The 25,406-nt window shown below is 41.5% G+C and overlaps 1 protein-coding gene across 2 annotated transcripts in view; it reads right to left on the minus strand.

The window, feature by feature from the left end:
- Nucleotides 1-25,406, minus strand: part of SAMD12 (sterile alpha motif domain containing 12) — a 378,819-nt gene that overhangs the window by 197,426 nt on the left and 155,987 nt on the right. For both annotated transcript variants that reach the window (XM_042923625.1, XM_042923624.1), the window contains exon 3: nucleotides 15,843-15,972. In XM_042923625.1, the coding sequence (XP_042779559.1) occupies nucleotides 15,843-15,972 (130 nt within the window). The remainder of the gene's footprint in view (nucleotides 1-15,842; nucleotides 15,973-25,406) is intronic.

A 25,406-nucleotide genomic window follows, 5' to 3' on the forward strand; every position in this document is an offset into this window, starting at 1 on the left:
ATTCTTCTGGAATGACTACAGCAATCCCATCTTTCCTCTCTAGATACACCTCACCGTCCTCTGAAAGATTTATAAAGAAGGACACTGTGGCAACATGCGACCTTTTGAAACTGCTCACGGTATGTTCTCTCCCCGGAAGGAATTCTAATGTCCTCTTGTCTTGTGTTGCCTGCCGTGTACCAACCATGGGGGAAAGGCACTGAAAATTTAATGAACTTAAGAAAAGCTGTGCAAGCTTCTCTTTTGGAGGAGCCTTGGGGAAGAGGGAAGCAAACAGAAGGAAAACATTCAAAGAAATTACACAGCCCCCAAGGGTGGCATCTACAGAGGACAGTGACAGGGACTTGGAGACGCTTTATTTTTCTAGTGCCCATTTACCTACAGGGCTGGTTTCACTTCTGTGGCTGGCCATCACCAGGGCAAAGGTGAAGGGAGAAGATCAATACCAGAGGTAAAAATACCAGAGAAAGAAAACCGTGACTCCATAATACAACAAAGAATGTAAGACGGGCATAGCCAGGGAAGGGAGGGTGGGTGTGAAATAGAGCCGCCTATGGAACCAGATACACAATTTATCTGAAAAGCGTAAATATATGCAACATCCCCAGAGAATAACTACTAACAGCCAAAGAAAACAGTTTGCATTTAACTTAAAAATGTATTTGTCATATAAATGTATTTTTAAGCCACTTAAAAAGAGGCTGTGCCACTCCCTAAGGTCTGATGCACACAAATAAGTGTGCAGAGACAATAATCTGAAAGGAAACACATCAAAATCTTTATGCCAGGGATTATTTCTGAGTGTTGGAATCAGAGGGAGATTTTAATATGTTTTCCTTTTTTGTGTATGTACACTTTCTAATTTTTCTACATTGGGTACACAAGAGGGAAAAGTAACGCACATTTTTAAAAACTGTAACTTCTAAATTTCTTTTGTAACCATCACTGAGAAAACATATTTGGGGATAGGGAGGAAGAGTTAGAATAAGGATCTATAAACCAGAGCCTGTAGGCTGAATCCAGCCTGCTGCCTATTTTTGTAAATAAAGTTTTACTGGAACACAGCCACCTCATTCATTTACATACTGCACAGAGTCTAGTAGTTGGGACAAAGGCCACATGACCTGCAAAGCCAAATGGCCTTAGCTGGCCCTTTACAAAAGAAGTTTGCCAACCCCTGGGCCAGAAGAATCCTTCTCGTGCTATTGGAATATCCACTGCACATTATTAGCTGCGTCAGCTTGAGGAAGTCATAACCTCTGTGTCTCAGTTTCCCCATATGTAAAGAGAAGGATAATACATCTTAGAGTTGTCTTGAGTATTAAGTGAGTTAATGCATAAAAAGTACTTACTGCTGTGTTTGGCACATTATGTAAGTCTCAAAAACATTTATTACGTACTTCCTTTTACTGAGAAAAAAATTTTTTTTAATGTTTGTTTATTTTTGAGAGAGAGACAAAGTGTGAGCAGGGGAGGAGCAGAGAGAGAGGAAGACACAGAATCCGAAGCAGGCTCTAGGCTCTGAGCTGTGAGCACAAAGCCTGACATGGGGCTCGAACTCACGAACTGTGAGATGGTGACCTGAGCCGAAGTCGGACGCTCAACTGACTGAGCCACCCAGGCGCCCCAACGTACTTCCTTTTAAACAAGATACGTTATTCCACTATCGGGGTAAACCTAATGAAGCTGCCATTTTGTTGGTGAAAATTGTTCAATATTGGCAACTTTATAGGGTTCAATTGTAACCCTATTTCACCCACTCACTGTTCTCATTTGTCTGGTGTAAGCTGTAATCTCTGAGATAGTATCAATGTCACTAAAGCAGTTTGGGGTTAGCTAATCTGCCACGGAGAGTTGAGAATAAAAATCTAGGACGGCTGTACCCAAATCCAGGCAACATGGATGTCAGAAACAATAATGCTATATTTGTATTATGCTTTTGTTACCTGTGAAACACTGGCAAATCGGCACTAAATGTATGAGTGGTGGGACAGACTTTGGGCTCTTGCCCTGCTGCCCTAAACAGAAGCTTTTCAGATAAAGGATATTCTTTCCATCTTCCAAAATAACACCTGTCTCTTGACTTTCGGCAGGCCCAACAAGCTTCCATGACACTGTGACAATCACTCTTGGCACTGAGCAGAAATCTAGACACATTCTGCCACAACATCTCTGGGAAGACCTGCCTGAATATGGGGCTCTGGATCCTGCAAAGTTTTGAGAGTCTGTCATTCAAGTCCACTTAAAGATAGCATTTGGGGGTTAGTACAGACCCAACATAGGAGTTTGTTAAAAAAAAAATAATAATAAAATGGGGCTTCTCCAAGAATGAGACAGGAAAAGAGACTCGAACATCAATGGAACGTAATTATAAGAAGCTGCAGATAGAAAAGTGTAGGATGGGCTTCATGAAAAGGAGGCCAATCAGGAAACTGAAGGACTAATCAAGTATTCTTATCAAGGAAATGTAGAAGGGCTTTAAGTTCAGTGCTAAGCCTATCAAAGGAAGAACAAACTCAATTTAATTCAGTCAACACTTATTAAATGCCTATTTTACGCCAGGCAGTGGGTTAACACAGCTAGAGACAGTAAGATAAACCAGATGCTATTTCTACCTTATAGGAGTTTCTGGGCTGATGGAAGGAAGATAAACATGTAACCAAGTAAAGCATTTTGGGGGTTAGTACAGATCCAACATAGGAGTTCATTAAAAAAAAAAATAATAATAATAAAATGGGGCTTCTCCAAGAATGAGACAGGAAAAGAGACTTGAACATCAATGGAACATAATTATAAGAAGCTGCAGATAGAAAAGTGTAGGATGGGCTTCATGAAAAGGAGGCAAATCAGGAAACTGAAGGACTAATCAAGTATTCTTATCAAGTAAAGTTAATATAATGTGATAAGTGTTCTAATACTAACAACAGCGATTATTCACTGCAAAAAATGTGAAGGAAATACGGAATGGAAACATTAATTTTGTTTGGAAAGGCCCAGGGAGGGTGGGGAAGACAGGCATAATTGGAGCTAGCCCTCACAAATGACTACAAGTTCACTAGGTGGACAGTGGGGCAAGAGTGAGAGTGGTCTGCTGGGGTTTGGGGATAGGATGGATTCAAGGAATGGCTGCAAACGAACCTGAGGAAGATTTATCAAGGGCCTCATGCTCCAAGCTTAAGAATCTGGGCTTTATCCAGTAGGCACTAAGTCTTTTTAAGCAGGAAGAGACCCGGGCAAGTCTGATTTAAAAAGACAAAAGAATAGATGCTTTCCCTGAGAGACATAAAGTAGGATCGTAGGAGACTGTTCATGCAGAGGCTCAGAAAACCTAGACCAGAAGGATTGCAGTTAAGAGTAGCAAGAAGGGGATATATGGTGGATACAGCAAGGCTTCAAACTGGAATGCAAAAGTGGAGGCAGAAAAGTCTGACAGGCAAAGAAGAGATGAACAGAATTTGGTGGGGGAGGAGGGAGGGTCACACAGGCAGTGAGAAAAGCACAGGTTAGGGGATTGGCTTGGGAGACAAAGTATCTTTTCCTCAGAGACATAAAGGAAGCCAATAAGAAGGGGGTGAAAACAGATGTAATACTGCAGAAAGTAATGTTAAGAAAATTTACTACCACTGGTGCTTACTCAGAATAATCAAAGGGGAGAGGGGTGGGCTTTGTGGACAAGGAGCTAGGAGTGGCCCCACCATTGGAGGCTGGAAAAGGGAAAAGCTGGAGATTGGTAAAAGAAATATCTGATAGGTAATGACCCAGGATCCACTTGGGCCAACAACTCACACACTGGTGACCTCTCTCATCCACACCTTCCGTTTTTTTTCCCAAGAGTGGTCTGAACTCATCAGTTCCCTCATCAGTGGTGATGCTACCCTCACTGATGGGTGGTGAATGACATCCACAAGAGGAAACTCTGGTTTCCTTGCCCTGACATTCAAAGCCTCTTCTAATGTAGTCCTCAGTCTACTCTTCCAATCTATCTCCACCTCCATCACTGACCCATCCTCAGGTTCAGAGACCCAAATGTTTTCAGGCTCAGGCAGGTAACCCAGTGTGGGAAGAAGAGTCAGGGTCTGACACAAGAGGGGGTGGTGAGGTCAATGGCTTAAAAGTTGTTACATTCTCTTGTTAAGCTCTCTGAGGGTCACATGAAATACATAAATACACCTTGATATTTCAGGGATTTTCTCTTTTAAAATCATACACAGGACAAATCCAGCCTCCTCCAAGCAGACTTCCTGATCAACCCGGATAATAGATAAGAGTTCCTTCTCAAGTCTCCTTTGGTGTTTATCCTTGTGTTCCTCTTCTTTCATCACTTGCTTGTACTTATAAGATGCTATCTTTCATAGCACAGAGGTCAGCTCCCTGAGCTCTGGATTCAGACAGCCCTGGGTTAAAACCCTGACTTTGCCATTTTTAGGCTTCTATGACATGAGACAAGATACCTAAGTTTTTGGAGAGTCAATTGACTCGTAAAATGGAAATAATATTACCTTATGGGGTTACTGTGAAAATAAACTTAAATAATGTAGCAAAGGACTTACTGGAGTCCTGGCATGTAAACATTCAAAAAAAAATTTTTTTTTTAATTTTTTTTTTAATGTTTGTTTATTTTTGAGACAGAGAGAGACAGAGCATGAATGGGGGAGGGGCAGAAAGAGAGGGAGACACAGAATCGGAAGCAGGCTCCAGGCTCTGAGCCGTCAGCCCAGAGCCTGACGCGGGGTTCGAACTCACGAACCGTGAGATCGTGACCTGAGCTGAAGTCGGACGCTCAACCGACTGAGCCACCCAGGCGCCCCTCAAAAAAATTTTTTTAATGTTTATTTATTTTGAGAGAGAAGGTGTGAGTGGGCAAGGGGCAGAGAGAAGGAGAAAGAGAATTCCAAGCAGGCTCCACACTGAGCATGGAGCCTGACCTCACAACATGAGATCATGACCTCAGCTGAAATCAAGAACTGGAAGCTTAACTGACTGAGCCCCCCAGGCACCCCCGAAAACTGATTTCTATACCCTCCTTTGCTTCTTATAAACCCACGTATGGAGTCCATATAATCACAGACCAATAATAAAAACAACCAGTAGCAACTTTGTAAGATACACATATTATTTTGTGAGAAAGGGAAACTGAGGCTCAGGGAGGTGAAACAGTCTTTGCCAAGGCCCCACAGGGTGAATAATCAGTGGAGGGGACCCTATCATGGGTCTCCACAATCCAGGCTTTCTCTGATCTTTTGTAACTATCCAAAGGTGCAGAAAGCCAGCTCTTGAGCCTAGCCCTGCATTCCCCGGCCCTGATACCGAGGCAGACCTTTCCCTTCAAGTCTCAGTTTTGCAAACTACAGAACCTAGAACAGCAGTGAGCGGAGGGAGATCATCATCCAAGAAAAAACTGAATCAGGGAGCAAGTAAAAATCCTCCCACCTGTAAGAGTAGTCTTGATCATTTAAGTCTATGCGATTGGTTTGAAAAAAAAAATCCTTCTAGTTCTTTGATGTATGAAGCAAATAATTCATTGTGTGATCACCTCCATTCTTATCCTTTCAAAGATAACTTTAAATAAATGCTGTATTTAGAACATCAAGGAATGTCCCCTTAGAGTGGCACATTATGTGATGCAAATGGGAGAAATAATGTATGCTTTCCTTAAAGTAAAATTTAGCGTGTTTTTAAATGAGATTTTGTGTATGTGTCAAAATTCCTTTGGTTCATAAAAGGGTGGTGAGGGTAATTTTTAATTTAAAAATATGAATGAGTGAAACAGTGAGGTAGCAATTATATGCTACTGCAAAAATATTTTCTGAAATTTAAGTCATCTGTGAAAGCCAAAAGTCTTGGATACACAAGTGTAGCTCAGACGAGCAAGTCTCAGTACGAGAAGAGAGCTGCTCTCTTGTCAGCTGTCATCTTCCAACAATTGGTAAAACCGTACCTTTCTTTATAAGAATGTTCTGGTAACTTCAGGTTATTCTTCCAGTGAAAAATGCACCAAGTGGATTTTCAAACTCCGTTTCTTTATATGTAGATACCTTTCTTTATAGTTCCATATATTTATATTATTCTATATCATATACAATGCATCTATATATCATTTTATATATTTGTACCTATATGTTTATAACATAGGTAAATATAGATGAATTTGTAATAGAAGATGAATATAGATCCGTCTCCAACATCTTTAATAGAAATGATCCAACAGCCCGTATGGAAAGACATAGGATGACATTTTCATTTTCTCCTTTTAAAAAACACTATGCCATTTTAGAAAATTTGGAAAGCACACAAGTCTCCAAAAACCAACGTTGAGATATAATTTACATACAACAAACTTCACACATCAGAGGTGCCAAGCTGATAACTTCTGACAAAGATATAAGCATTTTCATCACCACAGAAAGTTCCTTTGCCCTTCTTCCCCATCTCCCCCCCACACCCGAATCCAAGCAACCATTGATCCAGATGCCGCACTGCCAATTTTGTGTCTTCGGATCTCACACGATGGAATCACACCGTGCATACTCTTGTGTTTCTAACTTCCTTCGCTCAGCATGTGACATGCTTTCATGTTGCACGCATCAGTAGCTGGCTCCTTTCTACTGCCCAGCAGTGCTTTCGGTGTGAATATAGACCAGTTTATCCATGCTACTCCTGAGGGACCTAACAATTGTTTAGAATTTTTGTCCATTCTGAGAAACAGTCCTTTGGATATTAGTGGACGGGAATTTTTATGAATATGTGTTTCCAATGTTCTTGGGTAAATACCTCAGAGTAGATTTGCAGGATCATTTAATAATTGTGTGATTAACCACATAAAAACCTTTATAGTTTTTGAATTAGGTGGTACCATATTATACTCGGTAACGTCGTATGAGAAATCTAGTTGCTACATATACTCAGCAACCCTCACTATTGCCAGTCGTTTGAATTTAAGCCATTTTACTGACCGTGAAGTGGTATCTCACTGTGGCTTTATTTGCATTTTCCTGGTGTTAATATTCTTTAGCATATTTTCATGTGCTTATTGTCTATTCTTTCGTCTTCCTTGCAAAGGGTCAAATCTTTTGTCCATTATTATTGGGTTGGCTTCTGCTCCACATTTCAGGGTGATCATCTGCCTTATGACATCAGTTCTTTGATAGGTCCCAACAGAATTTTTATTTTGTCCAGCTTATTCCTGTTGTAAGGATTGGGGTGATGACTTCCAAGGTCCTCACCTATGACAGCTGAAATCTGAAGCCTTCTGCATCTGGTGAGATGATCATATGACTTTCTGCATTTATCCTATTAATGTAACGAATCAAGCTGAATTTTCAAAAACTTAACCTTGAATTCTGATGCACACACAATCATGATATAGTATCATTTTTGTTTATGGCTATGTTGAACTTATTTGTATTTCGTCAAGGATTTTAGGTTTACGTTCGTGAAGGACATTAGTCTATGCCATACAATTCTTGTATCTTTGTCAGGTTTTGGTGTTATGGTTATTCTGAACTTATGACTTTGGAAGTACTCCCATTTTCCTCTCTTGTCTCACTGAATCTACATAGGTTTGGTTATCATTATTTGAATTCATTGCAAAAGGCTTCAGGGCTTAGGCTGTGTACGTGTGGCGGGGGTTGTGATTTAAAATTTATTAGGAGATACGTGGCTATTTATATTTTCCAGCTTTAAGTGGGTGCTAAGTAATAGTTTTTAAGGAACATGTCCATTTCATCTAAGTACATTGGCATAAACTTGTTCATACTATTTTCTTATTGTTTTTTTAATGTATACAGGAAATTTAATGATACCTCCACTTTCTTTCTTGGTATTGTCTATTTTCCTGGTTCGGTCTAGGTAAATGTTTACCAATTTTGTTATCTCTTTAAAGAATCAACTTCATCTTTGTTAATTTTCTTTATTGCTCGTATGTTTATCTCACTGGTTTCAGCTCCTACTTTGGGATGAGTGTGTTCTTTTCTAATGTCTTAAGGTAAACCTTTACTGATTTCAAGTCTTTTTTAATACAGGTATTTAGTGATATAATTTTCCTCTAAGTTGTCCTGTAGCTGCACAAGACTGATATTTGGAATATTCACGTTTCTATTATTATCCCATTCAAAACATTTTCTCATTTCTGTTGTGATTTTTTTTTCCTTCACCCACGCAGTTCCTGAGTGTGCGTTAAGTTTCTAAGTATTTGGAATTTTCTGGAGATCTTATGAACAATTCCTAATGACATTCTGTTGTGGTCAAAGAATGTGCTTGTAAGACTTCAATGTTTTGAAATTTGCTGAGATTTATTTATACACTTAAGTGCAGTATACCATGGAGGATAATTCTCATGAACTTGAAGAGAGTGTTTGTAAGTTGTTGGGTATGGTGTTCTGCTTGGCATATGGTTGTGGCTATGTACGTATTTTCAAATGTACGAATTAACTGTGATTTAAAAAATAATGAAATAGAAAGAATGGACAAGGGGCTAGAATGGAACTATTTAGAGAAAAGGAGGAAGCCAGTGTAGCCAGACTCAAGAGAGAATGACTGCAGCTGAGGAAGCAAGGACCCAGGGGGTGATAGAGGATATCTGGTTAAATCAGAGGCAGAAAAGGCGATTTGTAAAAGAGGGTCATATCATCTTCTGGAAGATGGAGTGGAGGGGAAGAATATTCAGGGAAATGCCATCAGATGGTCTATACCTTCTCCGTGTAGCAGAAGGAGGACATCTACTAGAGATGAAGGAACTCAGAGGCAGACATTTTGGGATCTCCAACCAACAGTTGGCTGGGATGAAGGAAAGGATTGAGGACTATGCCGTGGTTCCCCTGGAGCCTGGTGGCAACAATCTGTCCTTGTAGCAGTCATTAAGGGCTTTCCTCAGCAAAGGTTTCTAACCTGGAACCTAAATAGGACCTACAGGTGGGTTTCAGTTAAACCTCAGCAGAACCTTCTAATAATTAAACTTTTTACCTATCAACTTAACGTGACAAGTCCTACACCAGGGCTTACCCTGGGAGCTACAGCATGGGTTACTTAATCCAGAGGAGGAGTAAAAAAGGCTTTCTGTAGGAGATGGTGTCTGAACTAAAGCCTGAACGGAAGTTGGGATTATCCAGGTATATGAGTGGCTTTGAGGATGGTAGAAAAGAACATAGCATTTGATGCCTGCAAAGCAGTTTGGCAGGCCTGCAGCTTAGAAGGAAAAGAGAATAAGAAAAACCAAACACGGTAACCACCACCACTCCAACTCTTAGATAAAAGGTTGCTTTTAAAAGTTATGAAATGCACATTCCTGGAGATGTTTGAGCAAAGGCTGGCTGGCCGGCTATCTAGGTACACAGGGAGGCATTGTGTTGATTCGGTAAGGGGACCCACTTCCCCACTCTTCCTAGTCCCTTGTGGAAGGACTTCCTGGACTAATGCTCCTGGATCCTCTCCTGCCTTCTGTTTGGTGCCTTTGGAAGCAGGAATTGGGCTTGCTCAGCTAGTGCAATGTTCTTTCCTCTCTTGTGACCTGCGTGCCTCATGTAATCTGCTTTCTGTTATGTGGCAAAAGGGACATGGCCAGTCATGCCTGGGAGGGAAAGACCTATTTTTATTTATTTACTATTTTAGAGAGAGAGTGTGCATATGTGAGTGGAGGAGACAGGCAGAGAGGGAGGAGAGAGGGAGGAGAGAGGGGAGAGGGAGGAGAGAGGGGAGAGGGAGGAGAGAGGGAGGAGGGAGGGAGGAGGGAGGGAGGAGGGAGGGAGGAGGGAGGGAGGAGGGAGGGAGGAGGGAGGAGGAAGGAGGGAGGGAGGAGGGAGGAGGAAGGAGGAGGAAGGAGGGAGGAAGGAGGGAGGAAGGAGGGAGGAAGGAGGGAGGAAGGAGGGAGGAGGGAGGAGGGAGGAGGGAGGGAGGGAGGGAGGAGGGAGGGAGGGAGGGAGGGAGGGAGGGAGGAGGGAGGGAGGAGGGAGGGAGGGAGGAGGGAGGGAGGGAGGGAGGAGGGAGGGGGGAGGGAGATCTTAAGCAGGCACCACGCTCAGTGCGGAGCCTGACACAGGGCTCAATCCCACAATCCCGGGATCATGACCTGAGCCGAAATGAAGAGTTGAATGCTCAACCAACTGAGGCACCCAGCCCCACCTCCCTCCACCCCCTGGAATGCCTAATTTAGAGGGAAAATAGTCTGAGCAAACCAATTTGTCTGAAGACCTAAACGACATTCTCCAAAAAGCTTTATCAGGAATGAAGCTGATATTCTGATCTCCATGTACACATTACATTTAAAGGAATATTTTTTTTATCGACCTCATAAAACCTGGGATGACATCTAACCCCCTTCCCAACATTTAGAAGTCTATTATCCTGGATCATCAAGACAACCAGATTCAGTACCCTTGGTTTGGGAATTCTGAAGAGTGGAAAGGTGATATTAGTAAGCTTTCGCCATCAAAAGGGGTTAAAAGCAATATATGTTGTTATTGGAAAATTAACTTTTGGGAAACTTCGGCCTTGATGATGTCAGAAACTTTACTATGCAAATCTATGCTGCTTGAGATAAAAAAAAAAATGTAGAGTAGTTCATACAAAAAGAGATAGGTAACAAAACACAAAGACATAGAAAAGTAAAACACAGTATCCAGAGGGAAAACAGCAACAAGAAAATGTACAGATGAGGCACTGTCTGTAAATATGCCCAGACTTTATGTGGCTATATTGGATTCTATTAAGTAGTACACTCATACCTAGTCACATAAAGTAACCATTCCTCTTCTTGTGATACTTGTTAACTATACAGCCCATAGTCCCTATGGGTAACTCCAACCATAGTAAAGAGGAGGAGGGCAATAGCAGAAGGTGAAGGGGTGAAAAAGAGAAATCCGCACTGAAGGGAATAATGTTAGCAAAGTCACAGAGCCACAAGCCAAAGGTCTGAAAGAGACAGAGGTTTCCCTTTTGTTCAATAACCTAGGCAGAAGTGCCACATTTCAGGGTGCTACATCTCAGCAGAACATTTTGAAGAGGGGAAAAGAAGAGGTACGGGGTGTGTTTGAAGGACAAAAAGAACAGAAATATTCACTTATGTCGCAGGAGACCACTGGGAAGTACTACAAATCAATACTGACCACTTGCAGGGGATATTCATATGATGAGTATTTATTCCTGCAGACATCTGGACATCTGAAGAATTCCCATTGCTGTGCCACAAAGCAGACTCCACGGAAACCTTTTACACATTCAAAATAGCTTTTAAAAATATTTTATATTCTAGGGAACTCTAAGTGCTTCACCCATAAAAAATAAGCCTTTCAAGTTGGCAGGGGAAAGAACCCTTTCCAGATGGAGAACTTGATGCTGAAGGAGGTAAACTCACTTCAGCAGCCATGGGAACAACACAAGGCACAGCCAGGGGCTGAAATCGCCTCAAACCTGAAAATATTCTTAACTGTGCATAAAAGAGAATCTGAAAGTTGCCTGTGAGCTTACACCTGGCCCCAGTAGAGCTTCCTCATCAGCATTCCAAGCCAGCCTCAGAAAGCTGGAGAGAGAATCTTGCAAGCACAGGAAAATAGACAAATTTCTTTCCTTCAAGCCTAATCTGATGATTTAAATCTATCTATCCTAACGCCTCTCAGGTGTTCTAACTATCTTATGCCTTTTAAGAGCGTAAGAGCGCTTCTGCAGGGAGGTAACACTAGTAACTTCTCCTCTGATTAAACACATCTGCCACAAAATAGCAGGTGCCTTCTGGACACAATGAGATTCTCAGAAATTCTAGTAGGAAACTTGCAAAAGGTTTCGAATGCTCCTATACTGAAACACATTTTAACTTTTCTTAGATTTTGGAGATAAAGGGGGGAATGTTTGTGTACAATTCAGTGTCTTTCAAACAAAGGCTTAAAAAATATTAATGGACTTGCTGCCTAAAACATAAAAAAGGAATTGAGCTACTGAAGTTAAAACGGTAATTTTCAAAAAAGGTTAAAACCAGTATTCTCATAAAATACAAAATGAACACGTTTAAGGTTTGTTTTTAACTCATTAGTGAAGAAGCTAGTAAGATATAATAAGCAGGAGAAAGATACTACAAAGGAGAATCCAAAGAGCAAACACACGTAGATCAGCGAGAGTAAATGAAGGTGGCAATGGCAGGCAAAAGTCAGATTTTCCACAGTGGCTAGGAAAGCCAGCTGAACCTCTGTGGGACAGAATTTACACATCCACAACAAGGATTATTTTGTATCGCTATCAGCTATCTACAACGTAAGGAGTTGTAAAAACAGCTCCGTGGAATTAGATAGCCCCAAATGGTGTGCTATTGACGAGGCACAGTTTTTCACAGAAGCCCAATTTTTTCCCTGCACAGACCACTGACTGTCTTATTTATTTCTGTATTCCCCAAACCCGGTACAAGGTAGATGCTCCATAAATACCTGCAAATGGATAAATGTCTACTATGTATCAGGCGTTAAGCTAGGCCCTTCACGAGCATCATTCCATTTAATTCTCCCGACAACTCTTAAAATATTTATTCTCATTTCACTGATGAAAAACTAACTCGTGTAATATTGTATAGATATTGCTTGTCAAAGGTTGGGGGTGGAGGACAAGCAGGGAGGATCACACTCAGGTCTGTGAAAGCCCTTTTTTCTTTTTTCCATTTAATATATGTCCTTTTTATTTGCCATCACTGTACCATCTGCCTCTAAATTAAGGGGCTGTTTATATGTTATACTGGTATGACACACTTGCTTGATAAGCATGATATTGGAGACCCACCCTTTAAGAAAAAGCAAAGGAACAGCAACACTCAAGAGGATCTAGGCATAAATAAGAGACAGGTGAGCATTTTTGTTGCGGCCTTGCAGATAAGCACAGGATATTTACCAGCCTAGACTACCCTCACCCTGCCACCCCCGGTTGCTCATTTCCCAGTTTTCAGGATAATAAAGACAGACGAATTCAACACTGTTTATGTGTGTTGTTTTCACCAAAATCAGAACAGCACTTAGGAGAACAGCAGCAGCTATTCAGAACAGAAGCAGCGTTCAATGCATGCTTCCCAGGACCATGAACTCCTTTCACAGCAACACTATGAGGCAGGTACTGGTACCATCCTCTTTTTGCAGATAAAGAAAGCTGAAGGGCACCAGTGACCTTCACAAGATGACACAACACAGCTGCAGCTCTGGGCTTCCACCCGGCACCTGTCAGCACTGCCGGCCCTCACCCTCAGTAGTCCACTGTTTTTTGGGGGCTGGCGACATTTGCTCTGTTACTATAGGTCTCAATTTTTCACAGACCTCTCTGTCCTGCTTATCACAGCCTAGTCTCCAAGGGCACGGAGATCCCCCCAGCCTCCAGCATCCTAGGGCTGGTCACCGCGGGCCAGCTGCAGTCCCGTCTATTATCTGACCACTTGGCGCTTGTGATCATTCAGGTATTTCACATTCATATTTGGAGAGGCGAGGCCCAGAGAACAGGGGAAGAGACTGGCTTTCTGAGGCCTCATAGGTGAATGTCAAAAAGATGTGGGCCAATAGTTAATGTGAAATCATTCTCTCTGTTCCCTGAGTCCCCAATAATTTTCTGCTTTCCTTTCTTGCCTGAAAAAAGGCTGCCCTTAGAATGAAGAGTATGTTTTTAAACACATCCAGAGGAGTCTTGACATGATAGCAAAATGCTGACATGTAGAAGGTGTCAAGAAATGGCCAACTTAGTAGTTTACTTAATATTATTTCATTTAGTCTTCATAACAACTCTTGCGGACAGGTAGTATTATCATCTTTACTTTGGAGATGAAGAGGGAGGTTAAATAACTCAACCACCTAAAGCAGCTTGCCTGGGATTTCAAGAAGGTTGTGGTTTACCAGTATCAGTGGCATTTCATGGAGACCAAATGTGCCACTAGAAGCAATGACAGGTGTATCTCATGTCCACACTCTTTTTCTTCAAGTCACTTAGCAGAAAGCCTTGGGAAGTGGTACCATTGACTCGGAGCACTGAAGCATGGGACCTTTACTTCTAAGGGATGTAATGCCCCTCCCTGACAAACCATTATAAATGCCTCCCTTCCCTCAAGGGTATCCCATAATGCCCGCCCATAATAAAAGATAACACTACTTTCAAACAAGATCATGAAAAAGGCTTTGCCTTTACTCTATCACACGGGCATTAAGAAACATTAAGCACACATTTTGGGATGAAGGCGACCATCATCAGTCAAATGGTTACTAACGGATTACTTAAGGGGTGGAAAAACAGACTGAGATGCTCTTTTATTGTTAAGGGAGGGCCAAAGAAAAAACAATTTGACACTTGGAATCTAAGCTAAGTTCTGACAGTGCCTTCAGAATTTCAGGAATTTCACCTAAAAAGCCATTTTATTCTACTTGGGGGTGGGGGGGGGGGAAGCAAAGTGAATTAATTAAGTACAATTTTAACACTTCACTCTCTGTTAACTACTCAGCCTGAGCTACACTTGGGTGTGCTCCTTAAATATTAAAACATTACCAGTTTGGTCAGAAGGAATCTAGGAAAATCCAGCTCAGGATTTGAAAAATATTCTTTAGGGGCACCTAGGTGGCTCAATCAGTTAAGCGTCTGCCTTTGGCTCAGGTTATGATCTCACAGTTCATGAGATCAAGCCCCGCGTCAGGCTCTGTGCTGACATCTCAGAGCCTGGAGCCTGCTTAGGATTCTGTGTCTCCCTCTCTCTGCCCCTCCCTCGCTTGCACTCTGTCTCTCAAAAATAAACATAAAAAAAAGAAAAGAAAAGAAAAGAAAAATGTTCTTTAGTATTAGAAACCTTTTTTCCAAATGAAGTTTTTCATAGAACTCAAACATGTAAAACAGATATAAAGGGAGCTGGTTTAGTTGACACACTTATCTCTACCCAAAGCACACCCCATCCCGTTGTCAACCTTTAGCGCACCCAAGGGCTCCACGGAACACACCTTGAAAACCACCCAGTTTGGAAAGAGGCTTGGTATCCACAGTGCTGGGCTACTCAAGATCAAGTCACTTTCCCACTAGAGGATAGTCTTCTCTTGGAAAAGGGGAAGGATCTGGACTAGAATCAGGACTCCTCAACACGTTTTTCCTCTGAAGCGCAGTTTTAGTGCACAGAGCATGTTTTTCAGTCCTGTGTTTCATCACAGTGTTTGCAATGGGAGAGGGACAAGGGGAGGGACGAGGCCCATATTCATGCAGACCCTCAGGGTGGGAGGGGAACACAGGGGAAGTGTGAAGATGCCCTTGTTCTGATGGGCTCCCACGGCGGGCCCTATCGACTTCTTCTCACCCAGCCTGTTCTCCAATCGAGAGACAGGATCCTAAGGGCTTTTACAGTTCATTATACTGTCATGGTTTCTGCTTCCAAGTGTCTCTTGGCCTTCAAATATAATACTCAGAGCCCCTTGCTGTAAATGGAATCTTCATTTGTGCTTTGAAGGTATTCATCTCAGGGACTGTAAGTATTATCATATTCACCTCAGAATTTTCCTGTTTAGAAATCTTTCCTACTTAGAACATCAAATACTGATCCCGCAAACCCAGATAATTTGGAAGACTTCCTTCCTTTTCTCTAGGATTGGTACACATTTTCTCTAGAGTCCCCCACCCACCCCCTTAGCTTGACTCCCACATACTTGTACTGAACCCGCAGAATCCAAGCTTCTCTAGAACTTCTTATGCTTATTCAGTAGCATAATTTGCATGGGTCTGGAATCCATTCTCCTTTTAAAGTAAGCAAACCCATGCCAGAAAATTTCAGTAGGGAGATGCAGTTCATTGTAAGGGTATGGGAAAGGCCACCGTGATGGGGAGAGAAAGAGGGAGTAAAATATTTTGGATGCCGCATACTTTACCAGTTATGTCATGCTGTTTGAATGACTCACTGTAGATCTGATACTGATTCGGACAATGTTTCTTCAACCACTTGCAGACATCCTGCTGAGTCCACAGAGCCACTGGTTTTGACAGCTTCACTGTAGCCGACTATAAATGAAGAAGGAAAAGGTTAATGTCAACCCCATGACAGTGCCCAGAAAGGCACTACTGTTAGAAGTCCTAGAGGGTGTGGTCAAGGCTACAGGCTGGAATCCCTGAAGGTAAGTATCTGGCTCTTTTCCTCCTAACCTCTATAGACCTTTTCCACACCCATGAAAACCAGAAGAAAAGGTCTATGTGGAAAAGGCCATGAAAATTATACTTATCCTCAAGTTATCATCTCCACTGGAAAAAGTCCCCAGAAAGTAGTGTTTTCTGACAAACACTTCAACAGTAAGACAATGCTATTGCTAAGCATTTAATTAAATTTTAGGGGTGAAATAGCTGCCCCCAAATGGCCTTTCTTTGTATTCCACAAAAGTGTCCATTTTGAGATCTCTAGGGTCTAGTGCACACTAGCCCTGGCAGGCGCTAATAATTATTTCAGGAACGAATGTTATTGGATTTAGATACCTACGTACTAAAGAGTGCACACTGGCCTGGGAGTGGTCCTGTAAAGTCTAGGAATTAGTTATGCCACAGCGGGGAAGCAAAAAGTCAATTCTGCCAGCATGTGGAGAATGGTAATAAGATAATGGGGTGGCTAAACCTGATGTAGAAGCCAACTAATTAAGGCCTTTTATTGCTCAACAGATCTTTCAGGAAGGGGTTTATGAAACAAAACAAAGGTGTGTTAGGACCTAGCCTTTGACAGAATTAATTCATCAATTAATGTGCATCAGCTCTGTGCCAGATGCCCATCTTCCTCATGGATCCTAACAACTTGGCTGGGACAAGATGAAAGCTTAGTTTTTTTATATTTTTTTTATCAGCATTTGTCAAAAATCTAGGATTGTAATATAGAAAAATCTTTAAACGATATTGGGCAGCACCCAGACCTGGTCAATGTCCCTTCTCGCTAGGGATCATTCACTTTTACTTCTCTTTCAATCTTTCAGATTAAGGCAAAGAGAGCCTCAATTTTGTAGGACTGTGATTTAATATCTTTCGAATACCTGCTAACATTTCTGACAAAGAGGGCACGCTTTGCCATTACAACCTTCATCAGAAAGCAACACACCTAGCGACTGTTTGATTTTATTTTTATCATATTTAAGGTTACTTTTGTATTATGGCAAATAAAGGCAAAAAAAATTTATTTTCAGTAGTAATATCTAGTTTGCTTTTATTTATTTTTAGTGTTTATTTTTGAGAGAGAGAGAGAGAGAGAAAGAGAGGAAATATGAATCTGAAGCAGGTTCCAGGCTCTGAGCTGTCAGCACAGAGCCCAACGTGGGACTCAAACCCACGATCTGAGAGATCATGACCTGAGTCAGACACTCAACTGACTGAGCCACCCAGGTGCCCCTAGTTTGCTTTTAAAACAAATTTGAGTTTAACAACCGTTGGTCAATTAAAAAAATGAAGGGAATGAACAGTGATATAGATGGTAACAAGATACTAACAGAAGTCACATGCACATGATTCACATTTGTGAAACACAGTGCTCAGGTGTTTCTTTTTTCTGTTAGTATATTTCCAATAGGATTCTTTGGGCCATGACTTACAAAATCATCACAAGCAATAGTGTTTACTTTTTGCTAATTTACTTTATAATTTTTTCTTTCACTCTTATTGTGGTAGATTATATTTCTCAAGGATGACTTTATACATGTACATATATACACATCCGTACACATATATCTGTTCTTCATTCATTGTACTTGATATTCCTACACTGATATTTGGGATTGATGTTCTTTTTCCTTGAATTTTGGCAAGGTCTGTAGTGGTTCTGGCCAGTGGAGCACAGTGGAAGTGATTGACTTCTAAGGCAAGGTCACAAAAAAGATACAACTTCTGCCTGGCTCGTCCTCTTTGGCATTCAGCTTTGGAACCCAGCCACATGCTGTGGGGAAGCTCAGACCACGTGAAGAGATGATGTGTAGAAATTTTGGCCAATCCCCAAACTGATGTTTCAGCTGCCAGCACCAACCAACCATCAGACAAATGAGTCAACAAGTTGCAGATGATTCCAGCCATCAGTCTTTGAATCTTCCAGCTGAGGCTCCCAGACACCAGGATGCAGAGACAAGCCATCCCTGCTGTGCCCTGAGTGAATTCCTGACTCGCATAATCCATGAGCGTCATAAGCCATTGTCTTTCATCACGAAGTTCAGGTACCATGTTCTATAATGTTAGTAACAATTACAATACTAAGTTATATGCTGGTGAGGATAGATGTGTTACAACTGTGCTCTCAGAATGCCCTGCATTTAAGAGATGCTATGCAGCCATGATGAATAAGTGAATGGATTAATGAAATGAACCCAGCAGTGAATTTCAAGCATAGCGTTTTGCTGCTTTCCACCAACTGTGTCTTGCTCCCACGTGGCTCCTAGTCAAACGTATCAGCCTCTTCCTTCCACACCCCATATCCCTGAGTCACAGGCTGTCCACCATGGTCCCTCTAAGCTCTGTATGCACCCGTATCAATTGTTCTAATTTTGATGAGCAAGGAGGGCCTCTGAGGGGGTTGGTGCAAATGAGTTAATGTTTTGTTGTTTGGTTTCTTATTTGCTCGTCATTCCCTCTTTTCCTTTCCATGATGAGGAAACTAGAATTTTGGCTCTTTTAGCTAGAAATGCACTACCATCATGTTTTACAAGTCTGAATCTGGCTCCTTCCTGCGCTAAAAATTTTTCTTCAGATTAACTAAATGAGTTCATAACTGACACATCATTACCCTGAAACCCTTTACAAGTTTACTGCAGGTAAAGCTAATCACATCTTTTGAAAACTCCTATAAACCAATTATAGGACAGGTGTAAATTAGGAAGGGAAAGACAAGAGGGTGAAGTTGCTTATATATCAATATACTAAATTTCCTGGAAGAGCACCTTTAACTTGCTCATTTCTTAGGAAACAGAGGCCCCTTGGCACAAAGTAAAGCCCCCTCAACTGGGCTTCAGGTCGAGATTAACCCATACATGCCAAGTGAACTCAGGATGCATCCCCATCAGCCCCCAAGTATGCTTTTGTTACAAATTATCCCTTTGTCATAAATTCGGATGTTCTGCGGCTAACATGCAAGGAGGTGCCTTGCTTTTCCTTCAGAATATACTCTTACTAAGCAGTAATTTGGTATCACTTGCTCGGAGGGCAATACACTCAATGCTTTAGGCACAGAGTTTTAAGACTGCAGGAACCTACATGGATCTGCCTCCATGTCAACTGGCATAAATAAAATGGGTAGGGATAAAGATTCCTATCGGGCAATTGCTTGTCTCTTCTTACTCAGATAGTGATAAAAGCACTGGCCCCATTTATTAGCCAATTCTTAGCCTTGGCTTTATTATGGAATTATTAATTTGTCACACATTAATTGGTTAAGAGCTATAAAGACTCCACTTCCCTCAGTATCCAGCTGCTTATGGATTCTCAGAGCCGACTTCATTTTTTCTGCCTGAACTGCTCTTTGCACAGCACCCGGGTGAACTTCAGTCACTTTTCCCATCACGATTACCCCATCCCCAGTAGCAACCAAATTTTGGAAGTGAATGCCATAACCTAACTCTTTTAAAGAGCTTAACTTCCATGTGTCATTTGGAACAACAATGAGCATATGTCAAACCCATGTCAATCTACTTACAGCATCTTCCCACTGGGAGGTACAGAGTTGTCAAACCTAATAGCTCCATAGTGATGTTTCAACCGCCCTCCTTTGCTCTGCTATACTCACAGCTTACATACAACTCCGGCCCCAAATTTTCTGATATGTTGTTTCCCTCTCCCCACCCCCGGTGGGAGCCAAATCCAAAACAGTTCACAAAAGAAATCAACAGTATTTCATATTTATTAGAAATAGTAATTAAAAAAAAAAAAAACAAACGAAACATCTATCCTGCCGAAAGGCAAACATTAAAAAAAACATTTGCCCTAGTTCCCTTTCTCTGGGCTCAGGTTTACCATACCATTCTCCAGGATTTACAGCCCTGGTGATGATTTTAGTTTGTTTTGTTGCCCTGAAAGGAGCCAGAGGCAGTTTGTTATCTTAACTGCAAGCATTGTGATACCAAACAGAATTCCGGGCATTTCCTCTCCGAATTGGTCCTGACCTTTCTGTAGAGATGCTGAAAGTGCACTTGAGACACTTTTAGGGTCTATTTTACAAGGAGGCCTCACTTGATGCGAAAGACACATCCCTGAGGGAAAATCTGTTTGCAAATTACTTTTGGCAAATGATTCCTCACCTTTATTCAACAATTTCTGTCTATAGTTCTGGTTTGTACTAAAATGGAGAAAACTCTTCAGTTTTAAGTTCTTTAAGGTAAACTGGAAGCTTTTCTAACTTATAAAATAATTAAATGCTTTAAAGAAGAAGCTTGATAGTGAAAGAACATATTACAAAATGCTTTTCAAGTTAAATTTTGTCATTTGATTATCCCTCAACTTACTTGTTTTGTAATATAAAATCTCTTTAATTTACTAGGTTTTGATTTATAAGAGAACACTGCAACCTAAAGCTCCCAATGGTTGTATAAACTCAACTAGGAAAGCTTACACAAGGCCGAGCGGGCCGACAGGGGAAAAAGTAGGCAACACGTAGATTGCTGATATGTACTGGCAGGTCGGAGTGACTGTTGTGCCCAAATATCAGCAAGTGGCAAACACATCTGCAGCATCTCATTATAAACAGGTGTTTGCAAGCTCTCAACATTGCCTCTTCTCTTAACCAGCCTGCAGTGATTTTCCTTTAGATGCTGGTCTCCTCTTTCATTGGTTTAACCACTGTGTAATCTTACTCAAGATTGGAAAAAGGAATGACAAGGTGGAGGAGGGGAAGGACAAACATATACAACAAGCCATTTGCGTCTCCTTTAACAGCTTCTGAAGCTCATTCACCCCAAAAATGGATCCATGGGCTAGTTCACAGAATCCTTGGCTCTGAATGAATTGATTTTCAAGTACTAATAATGCCCTCTTCCGTAGCCTTCACTCTTTCATGCAAGGAGCTGGTTAGAAAGTCGTAACGGTTATCTCTTCTATCCTATCCTGTTCACAGTGTAGCTTCTGAACTCCACTTGGTCACTTTCTTAGGTTTAAACGAAAACGTGATGAATGAACCTCTTAAATTTCATGCTTCTCAATGAGAAGGCATCTCACTGCTGTTAAGTTTACAGTAAAATGTCTTAGATAAATGCAAGATAAATATATGTCATGTTATTTCACATTTTCCTGTCTTTAACCATTGCTTTAACATCACCTCAACCATTCTGTGCTTCCTCGTTTCCGGTGTTTGTCTCTTCTAACCAGTGTAGCATCCCTCAGTAGCAGTAATGGGTGAGCAACTTTAGGAATTTTTCCAAGTAAACAGAGTGGCATTATTAGTTTCTCCATCTGTTCTTCACATGGTACCTGCTTTAGACCTTTCGATTTCCAGTCTCCTCCACAGGGCATGGTAGCTTGTTAACATTTCCTTCAAAAGGCAGTATCTCAAAAGCACTGACTACAAAAAGAAACACAGTATTGAAACCCAAACTTACCTACCTTCCGTCCTTTCTTTTACAAAGTCAGATCAGTGGCTTACACTGAACTTAGCGCAAATCTACAGTTTTGGGTCTTCTTCAAATTAACTTCTGTCAAAGTAGGGGTTCTCCTTTCCCGCAAGTAGATTCTTAAGAACTTCAACTTTATTTTGCAGGTTTCAGTGCATCATCGGGAATCCTTATTAACCAGTGTATTGGTTGTTCTCCCATATTTGCACCATCCCTGTAGACACAAGCCCTTTGAGGTGCTCAAAACCTTTTAAGATTATAATAGGATCCTACGATTAAAAGTTTGAGAACCATTGTTCTAAGACATCATTATAGTAGTGTCATTAAAATAAAAAAAAAATTGACCTGATATAATTTTCCCCTTAATTTGCCCATATTGAATTTTAGTGATGGCTTTTTTCATTCCTAAATCCTCAGAACCACAGCCTCACAGGAACTGAAATTTTGGAGGACTCTACATAGCCAGTAGGTTCAAGTTTAAACCTAAGGCAAGAATCCAATCCACTTTAACACGTCTAAAACGGTGGTGAGTAAACCAGGGCTATGATAAATATATCAAGATATACATGTGTGTTAACTTCTTGGATAAAGACCAATGTTAATCCCCTAATGGAAAATAATTACCATTCTCTTTTTTTAGAGCTATACAAAATTTGGAAAAACAATGATCTAGGTTCAAGATTCTCCCTGAAAATTTGTAGCATCAGCAAAAGCACCTGTGAAAAGGGTTATTCCACTGCTAATAAGCTCTAATAGGTTAAAATGTTATTTTTGTATTGGGGTGCCTGGCTCAGTTGGTGAGGTGTGTGACTCTTGATCTCAGGGTCGTGAGTTTGAGCCCCATGTTGGGTGTCGAGATTACTTAAAGTCTTCAAAAAAAATTTTTTTTGTGTGTTGAAGTCAAAGTCAGGCTTCTATGCTCTCACTGATTGTGAGTCCTGCCTTTTCAGTAATGCAAGACAAGTCTCCTTACCACCCAATGCACTGATTTCCATTTCACACATCATACTGGTACTCTCCACTGGGTATCTTGCTTTATTATTTTTTTTAACCATGGTATTTGTTGATGAATCCCAAATTGTATTTTCAGCCCAGTCTTCTCTCCCCAAACTAAGAAATTATATATACCATCCATAACCTCACAGTTTCATCTGCAGATCCAGTAAACATTTCATATTCATCATGTCCAAAACTGACCTCCTGTCCTTCTTCTCAAAACTACACTTCTCACCTCCTCTAAGAGAAGCTTTATACTTCATGTTGCCATAGCTCCAAATCTTAAATTCACCATAGACTCCTTTCTCTTGTATTCTACACTGAATCTATTGGCAAAACCTAAGAGGTCTACCTTTAACTACATCCAGACCCCAATCTCCTTTCATCACCAACAATGACTGCTACAATTTTGATCAAAAACACAATCATACCACACCTAGCCTACTTCATCTAGGTGAGATGCACCTAACAGATCATTCTGTTTTTCCCTTGTTTTAAATCTTTGCAATGGCTTGCAAAGCCTCAAGCCATCTGGCAACCCAGTATCTCTGATGGACTCCTTTACTACCTTTATATACTGCTCCCACTACCCTCACTTTAATGCTGCTGCTTATAAGTGCCAACTCTCCTCAGTTCGTATGTTGCTTGAGAGGCTCCTCTCTCCGACAGTGACAGTGCTAATTCCCTCCCTTCTTTCAAACCTTTGCTCAAGTTCTACCTCCTCAGTAAGTCTTACCCCGATCTTCCTATTTAAAAATGCAACCCTCTTCCCTCTGGCACTTCTGATACTTATTACACTGCTCCAGTGTTTCCTTCTCAAGAGCAAGCATCATCTACGGTACTATGTAGCTCACTTATTTTGTCTGTTATCATCCTCATCTGTCTCTTCCCACCCGCCTGCCATCTCCACAAAGGCAGGGATCTTTTTTATTTCATGAAGAGTCCCAAACTTTAGAACAGTACCTAGCACACAGCAGGCACTCAATAATTATTTGTTGAACGAATGAAGAACTGTCTGGTCCGTCATCATATATCACAGCTCCTATATCCTTGAGTGTCAGAAAGATGATTCAAGTCCCAGCTGTGCTCTTGACATTCCCAGGTTAGAACTACAACAGCCTTTTCTCCAATTAGATTTCTCTTACACTGAGCCAAATATGCAGAGACATTCTAGCAGTATAATTCTTAGCAAGACAGCTCACATTTCTGATTCTCGATTTTTCTTTTCCGATTGACACAGAGAGTGATGTAACGAAACAAGGTTGGCATTTGGAATCATGCGGACCTAGACTGAAGGTTAGTTGTGGCATTCACTAGCACGGTGACCTTGGGCAGGTCACTGAACCTTTCTAAACATGTCCCTCAGTACACTGAAAATAAAACGTAGCTTGTCATTTGTGGAGGTAAGAAATAGTTTACTCAAAGCACTTTAAAGGTGCCTGTCACATACTATGTGTTCAGGAAAGTGTATCTTCTAATCTCTCACATGTCAGTGATATGCTGCCCTGCTGGAATTTGCAAGCCTTGCTGGGGAAGCAGCCATGCAGTACAGCAGACAGAGGTGATCCCTGGAGTCCAGCTGACCTGAGCCGAGTTGCAGGCATTGGGAGGTGGTGGTAAGGTTAGTGAACTCAAAGGAAGACAGCTGAAGGAAAGGAGAAGTATTAAAAGGCACCAGTAAAAATGGCATGCTTAGGAACAAGAAATGAGAAAATGTAGGAAAAAAGAAGAAACCTGGAGAGGCAAAGATACCAAATTAGGAGAATCAAAGGGATGGTCGCCTTACTCAAATCTGCTTTGCTGCAGCCAAAAAGCATCACTTCGTGTTTTCCCATGATAGGTCATGCCAGTGGTTTCCCTGACACTCAGAACCTGCTCTTCCCTGTCTCCAGGAACAGTCATGCACAACATGTCCCAATGCCATGCCAAAGATACTGTCTGGACTCCCCAGGCACCTGATGGAACTATATATAAAGGCGCACCATCGAGAGGCATACGCTCTACTGCTCACAAGCTGTGAGGTGGATGCCTGTATGTCATGCTGGTGAAGATCTGATTTCCAAATGCATGCTGCTGGGCATAAGAGTTTCTAACATTAAAACCTCACAGAGGGGTAAACAGGCATGCGCAGGCAGTCAATAGGAAACGAGATGTCTGTGGCATCCTGGATGGCTGTTTATCAAGGCCTGTTCTTCCTGTAAGCCCAGAGTGTTGTGCTTGTTAAGAGAAACGTGGAGGGAGAGGATCACACTGTACTTGGTGTCTGCTCCATCTCAGTACAGAGGAAAGCCCATTGCTCACCTGCCCAAATGCGCACACCCTATGGGAGGTGCTGTGCTGCAAGGTACAAAGGCACAAATATGCTCTGAGCATGTGCCTGATAGAGCAAAACCCCGTGCGGATGTTGGATGAGTGAAAGCATGCTAAAACAAAAAGGAACGTAAGGACCAGAAAATGTTCATGAGTTCATATTTCTAGGACAATTCCTTTGGAGTAACAATGTGGTGGATTGATACCAAAATGTCCTAAGTACAAAACGACTCTCTGAATACAGATGGAGGTCCATTAGGCACAAGGTGGCATGTTTCTCCAAGTCTTGACTCTGGGGGTGGGGGTGGGGATGGAAAGGGAGCAGTGTGACCTGCTTTGATCAAAAGTTCAAGGCACAGGTGATGATGGGCCAGGTCTGAGGGGGAGTTCTCGAGAGGTCTTTGGGGCTTGTGCATGCTTTCTCGCTCCTGTGAAATCATTGTAAGAACATGCCTGGCCAGGTCTGACCATTTCAGGCTTGGTAACATGATAGAAGAGCTTATTATGTCATTCCAGACAGAATATTAGATTCAATTTTATAACAGCATATAGGAAGAATTGTTCTAAGCAGTTTAGATA

Source organism: Panthera leo, chromosome F2 (assembly GCF_018350215.1).
Source record: "Panthera leo isolate Ple1 chromosome F2, P.leo_Ple1_pat1.1, whole genome shotgun sequence".
Classification (NCBI taxonomy): domain Eukaryota; kingdom Metazoa; phylum Chordata; class Mammalia; order Carnivora; family Felidae; genus Panthera; species Panthera leo.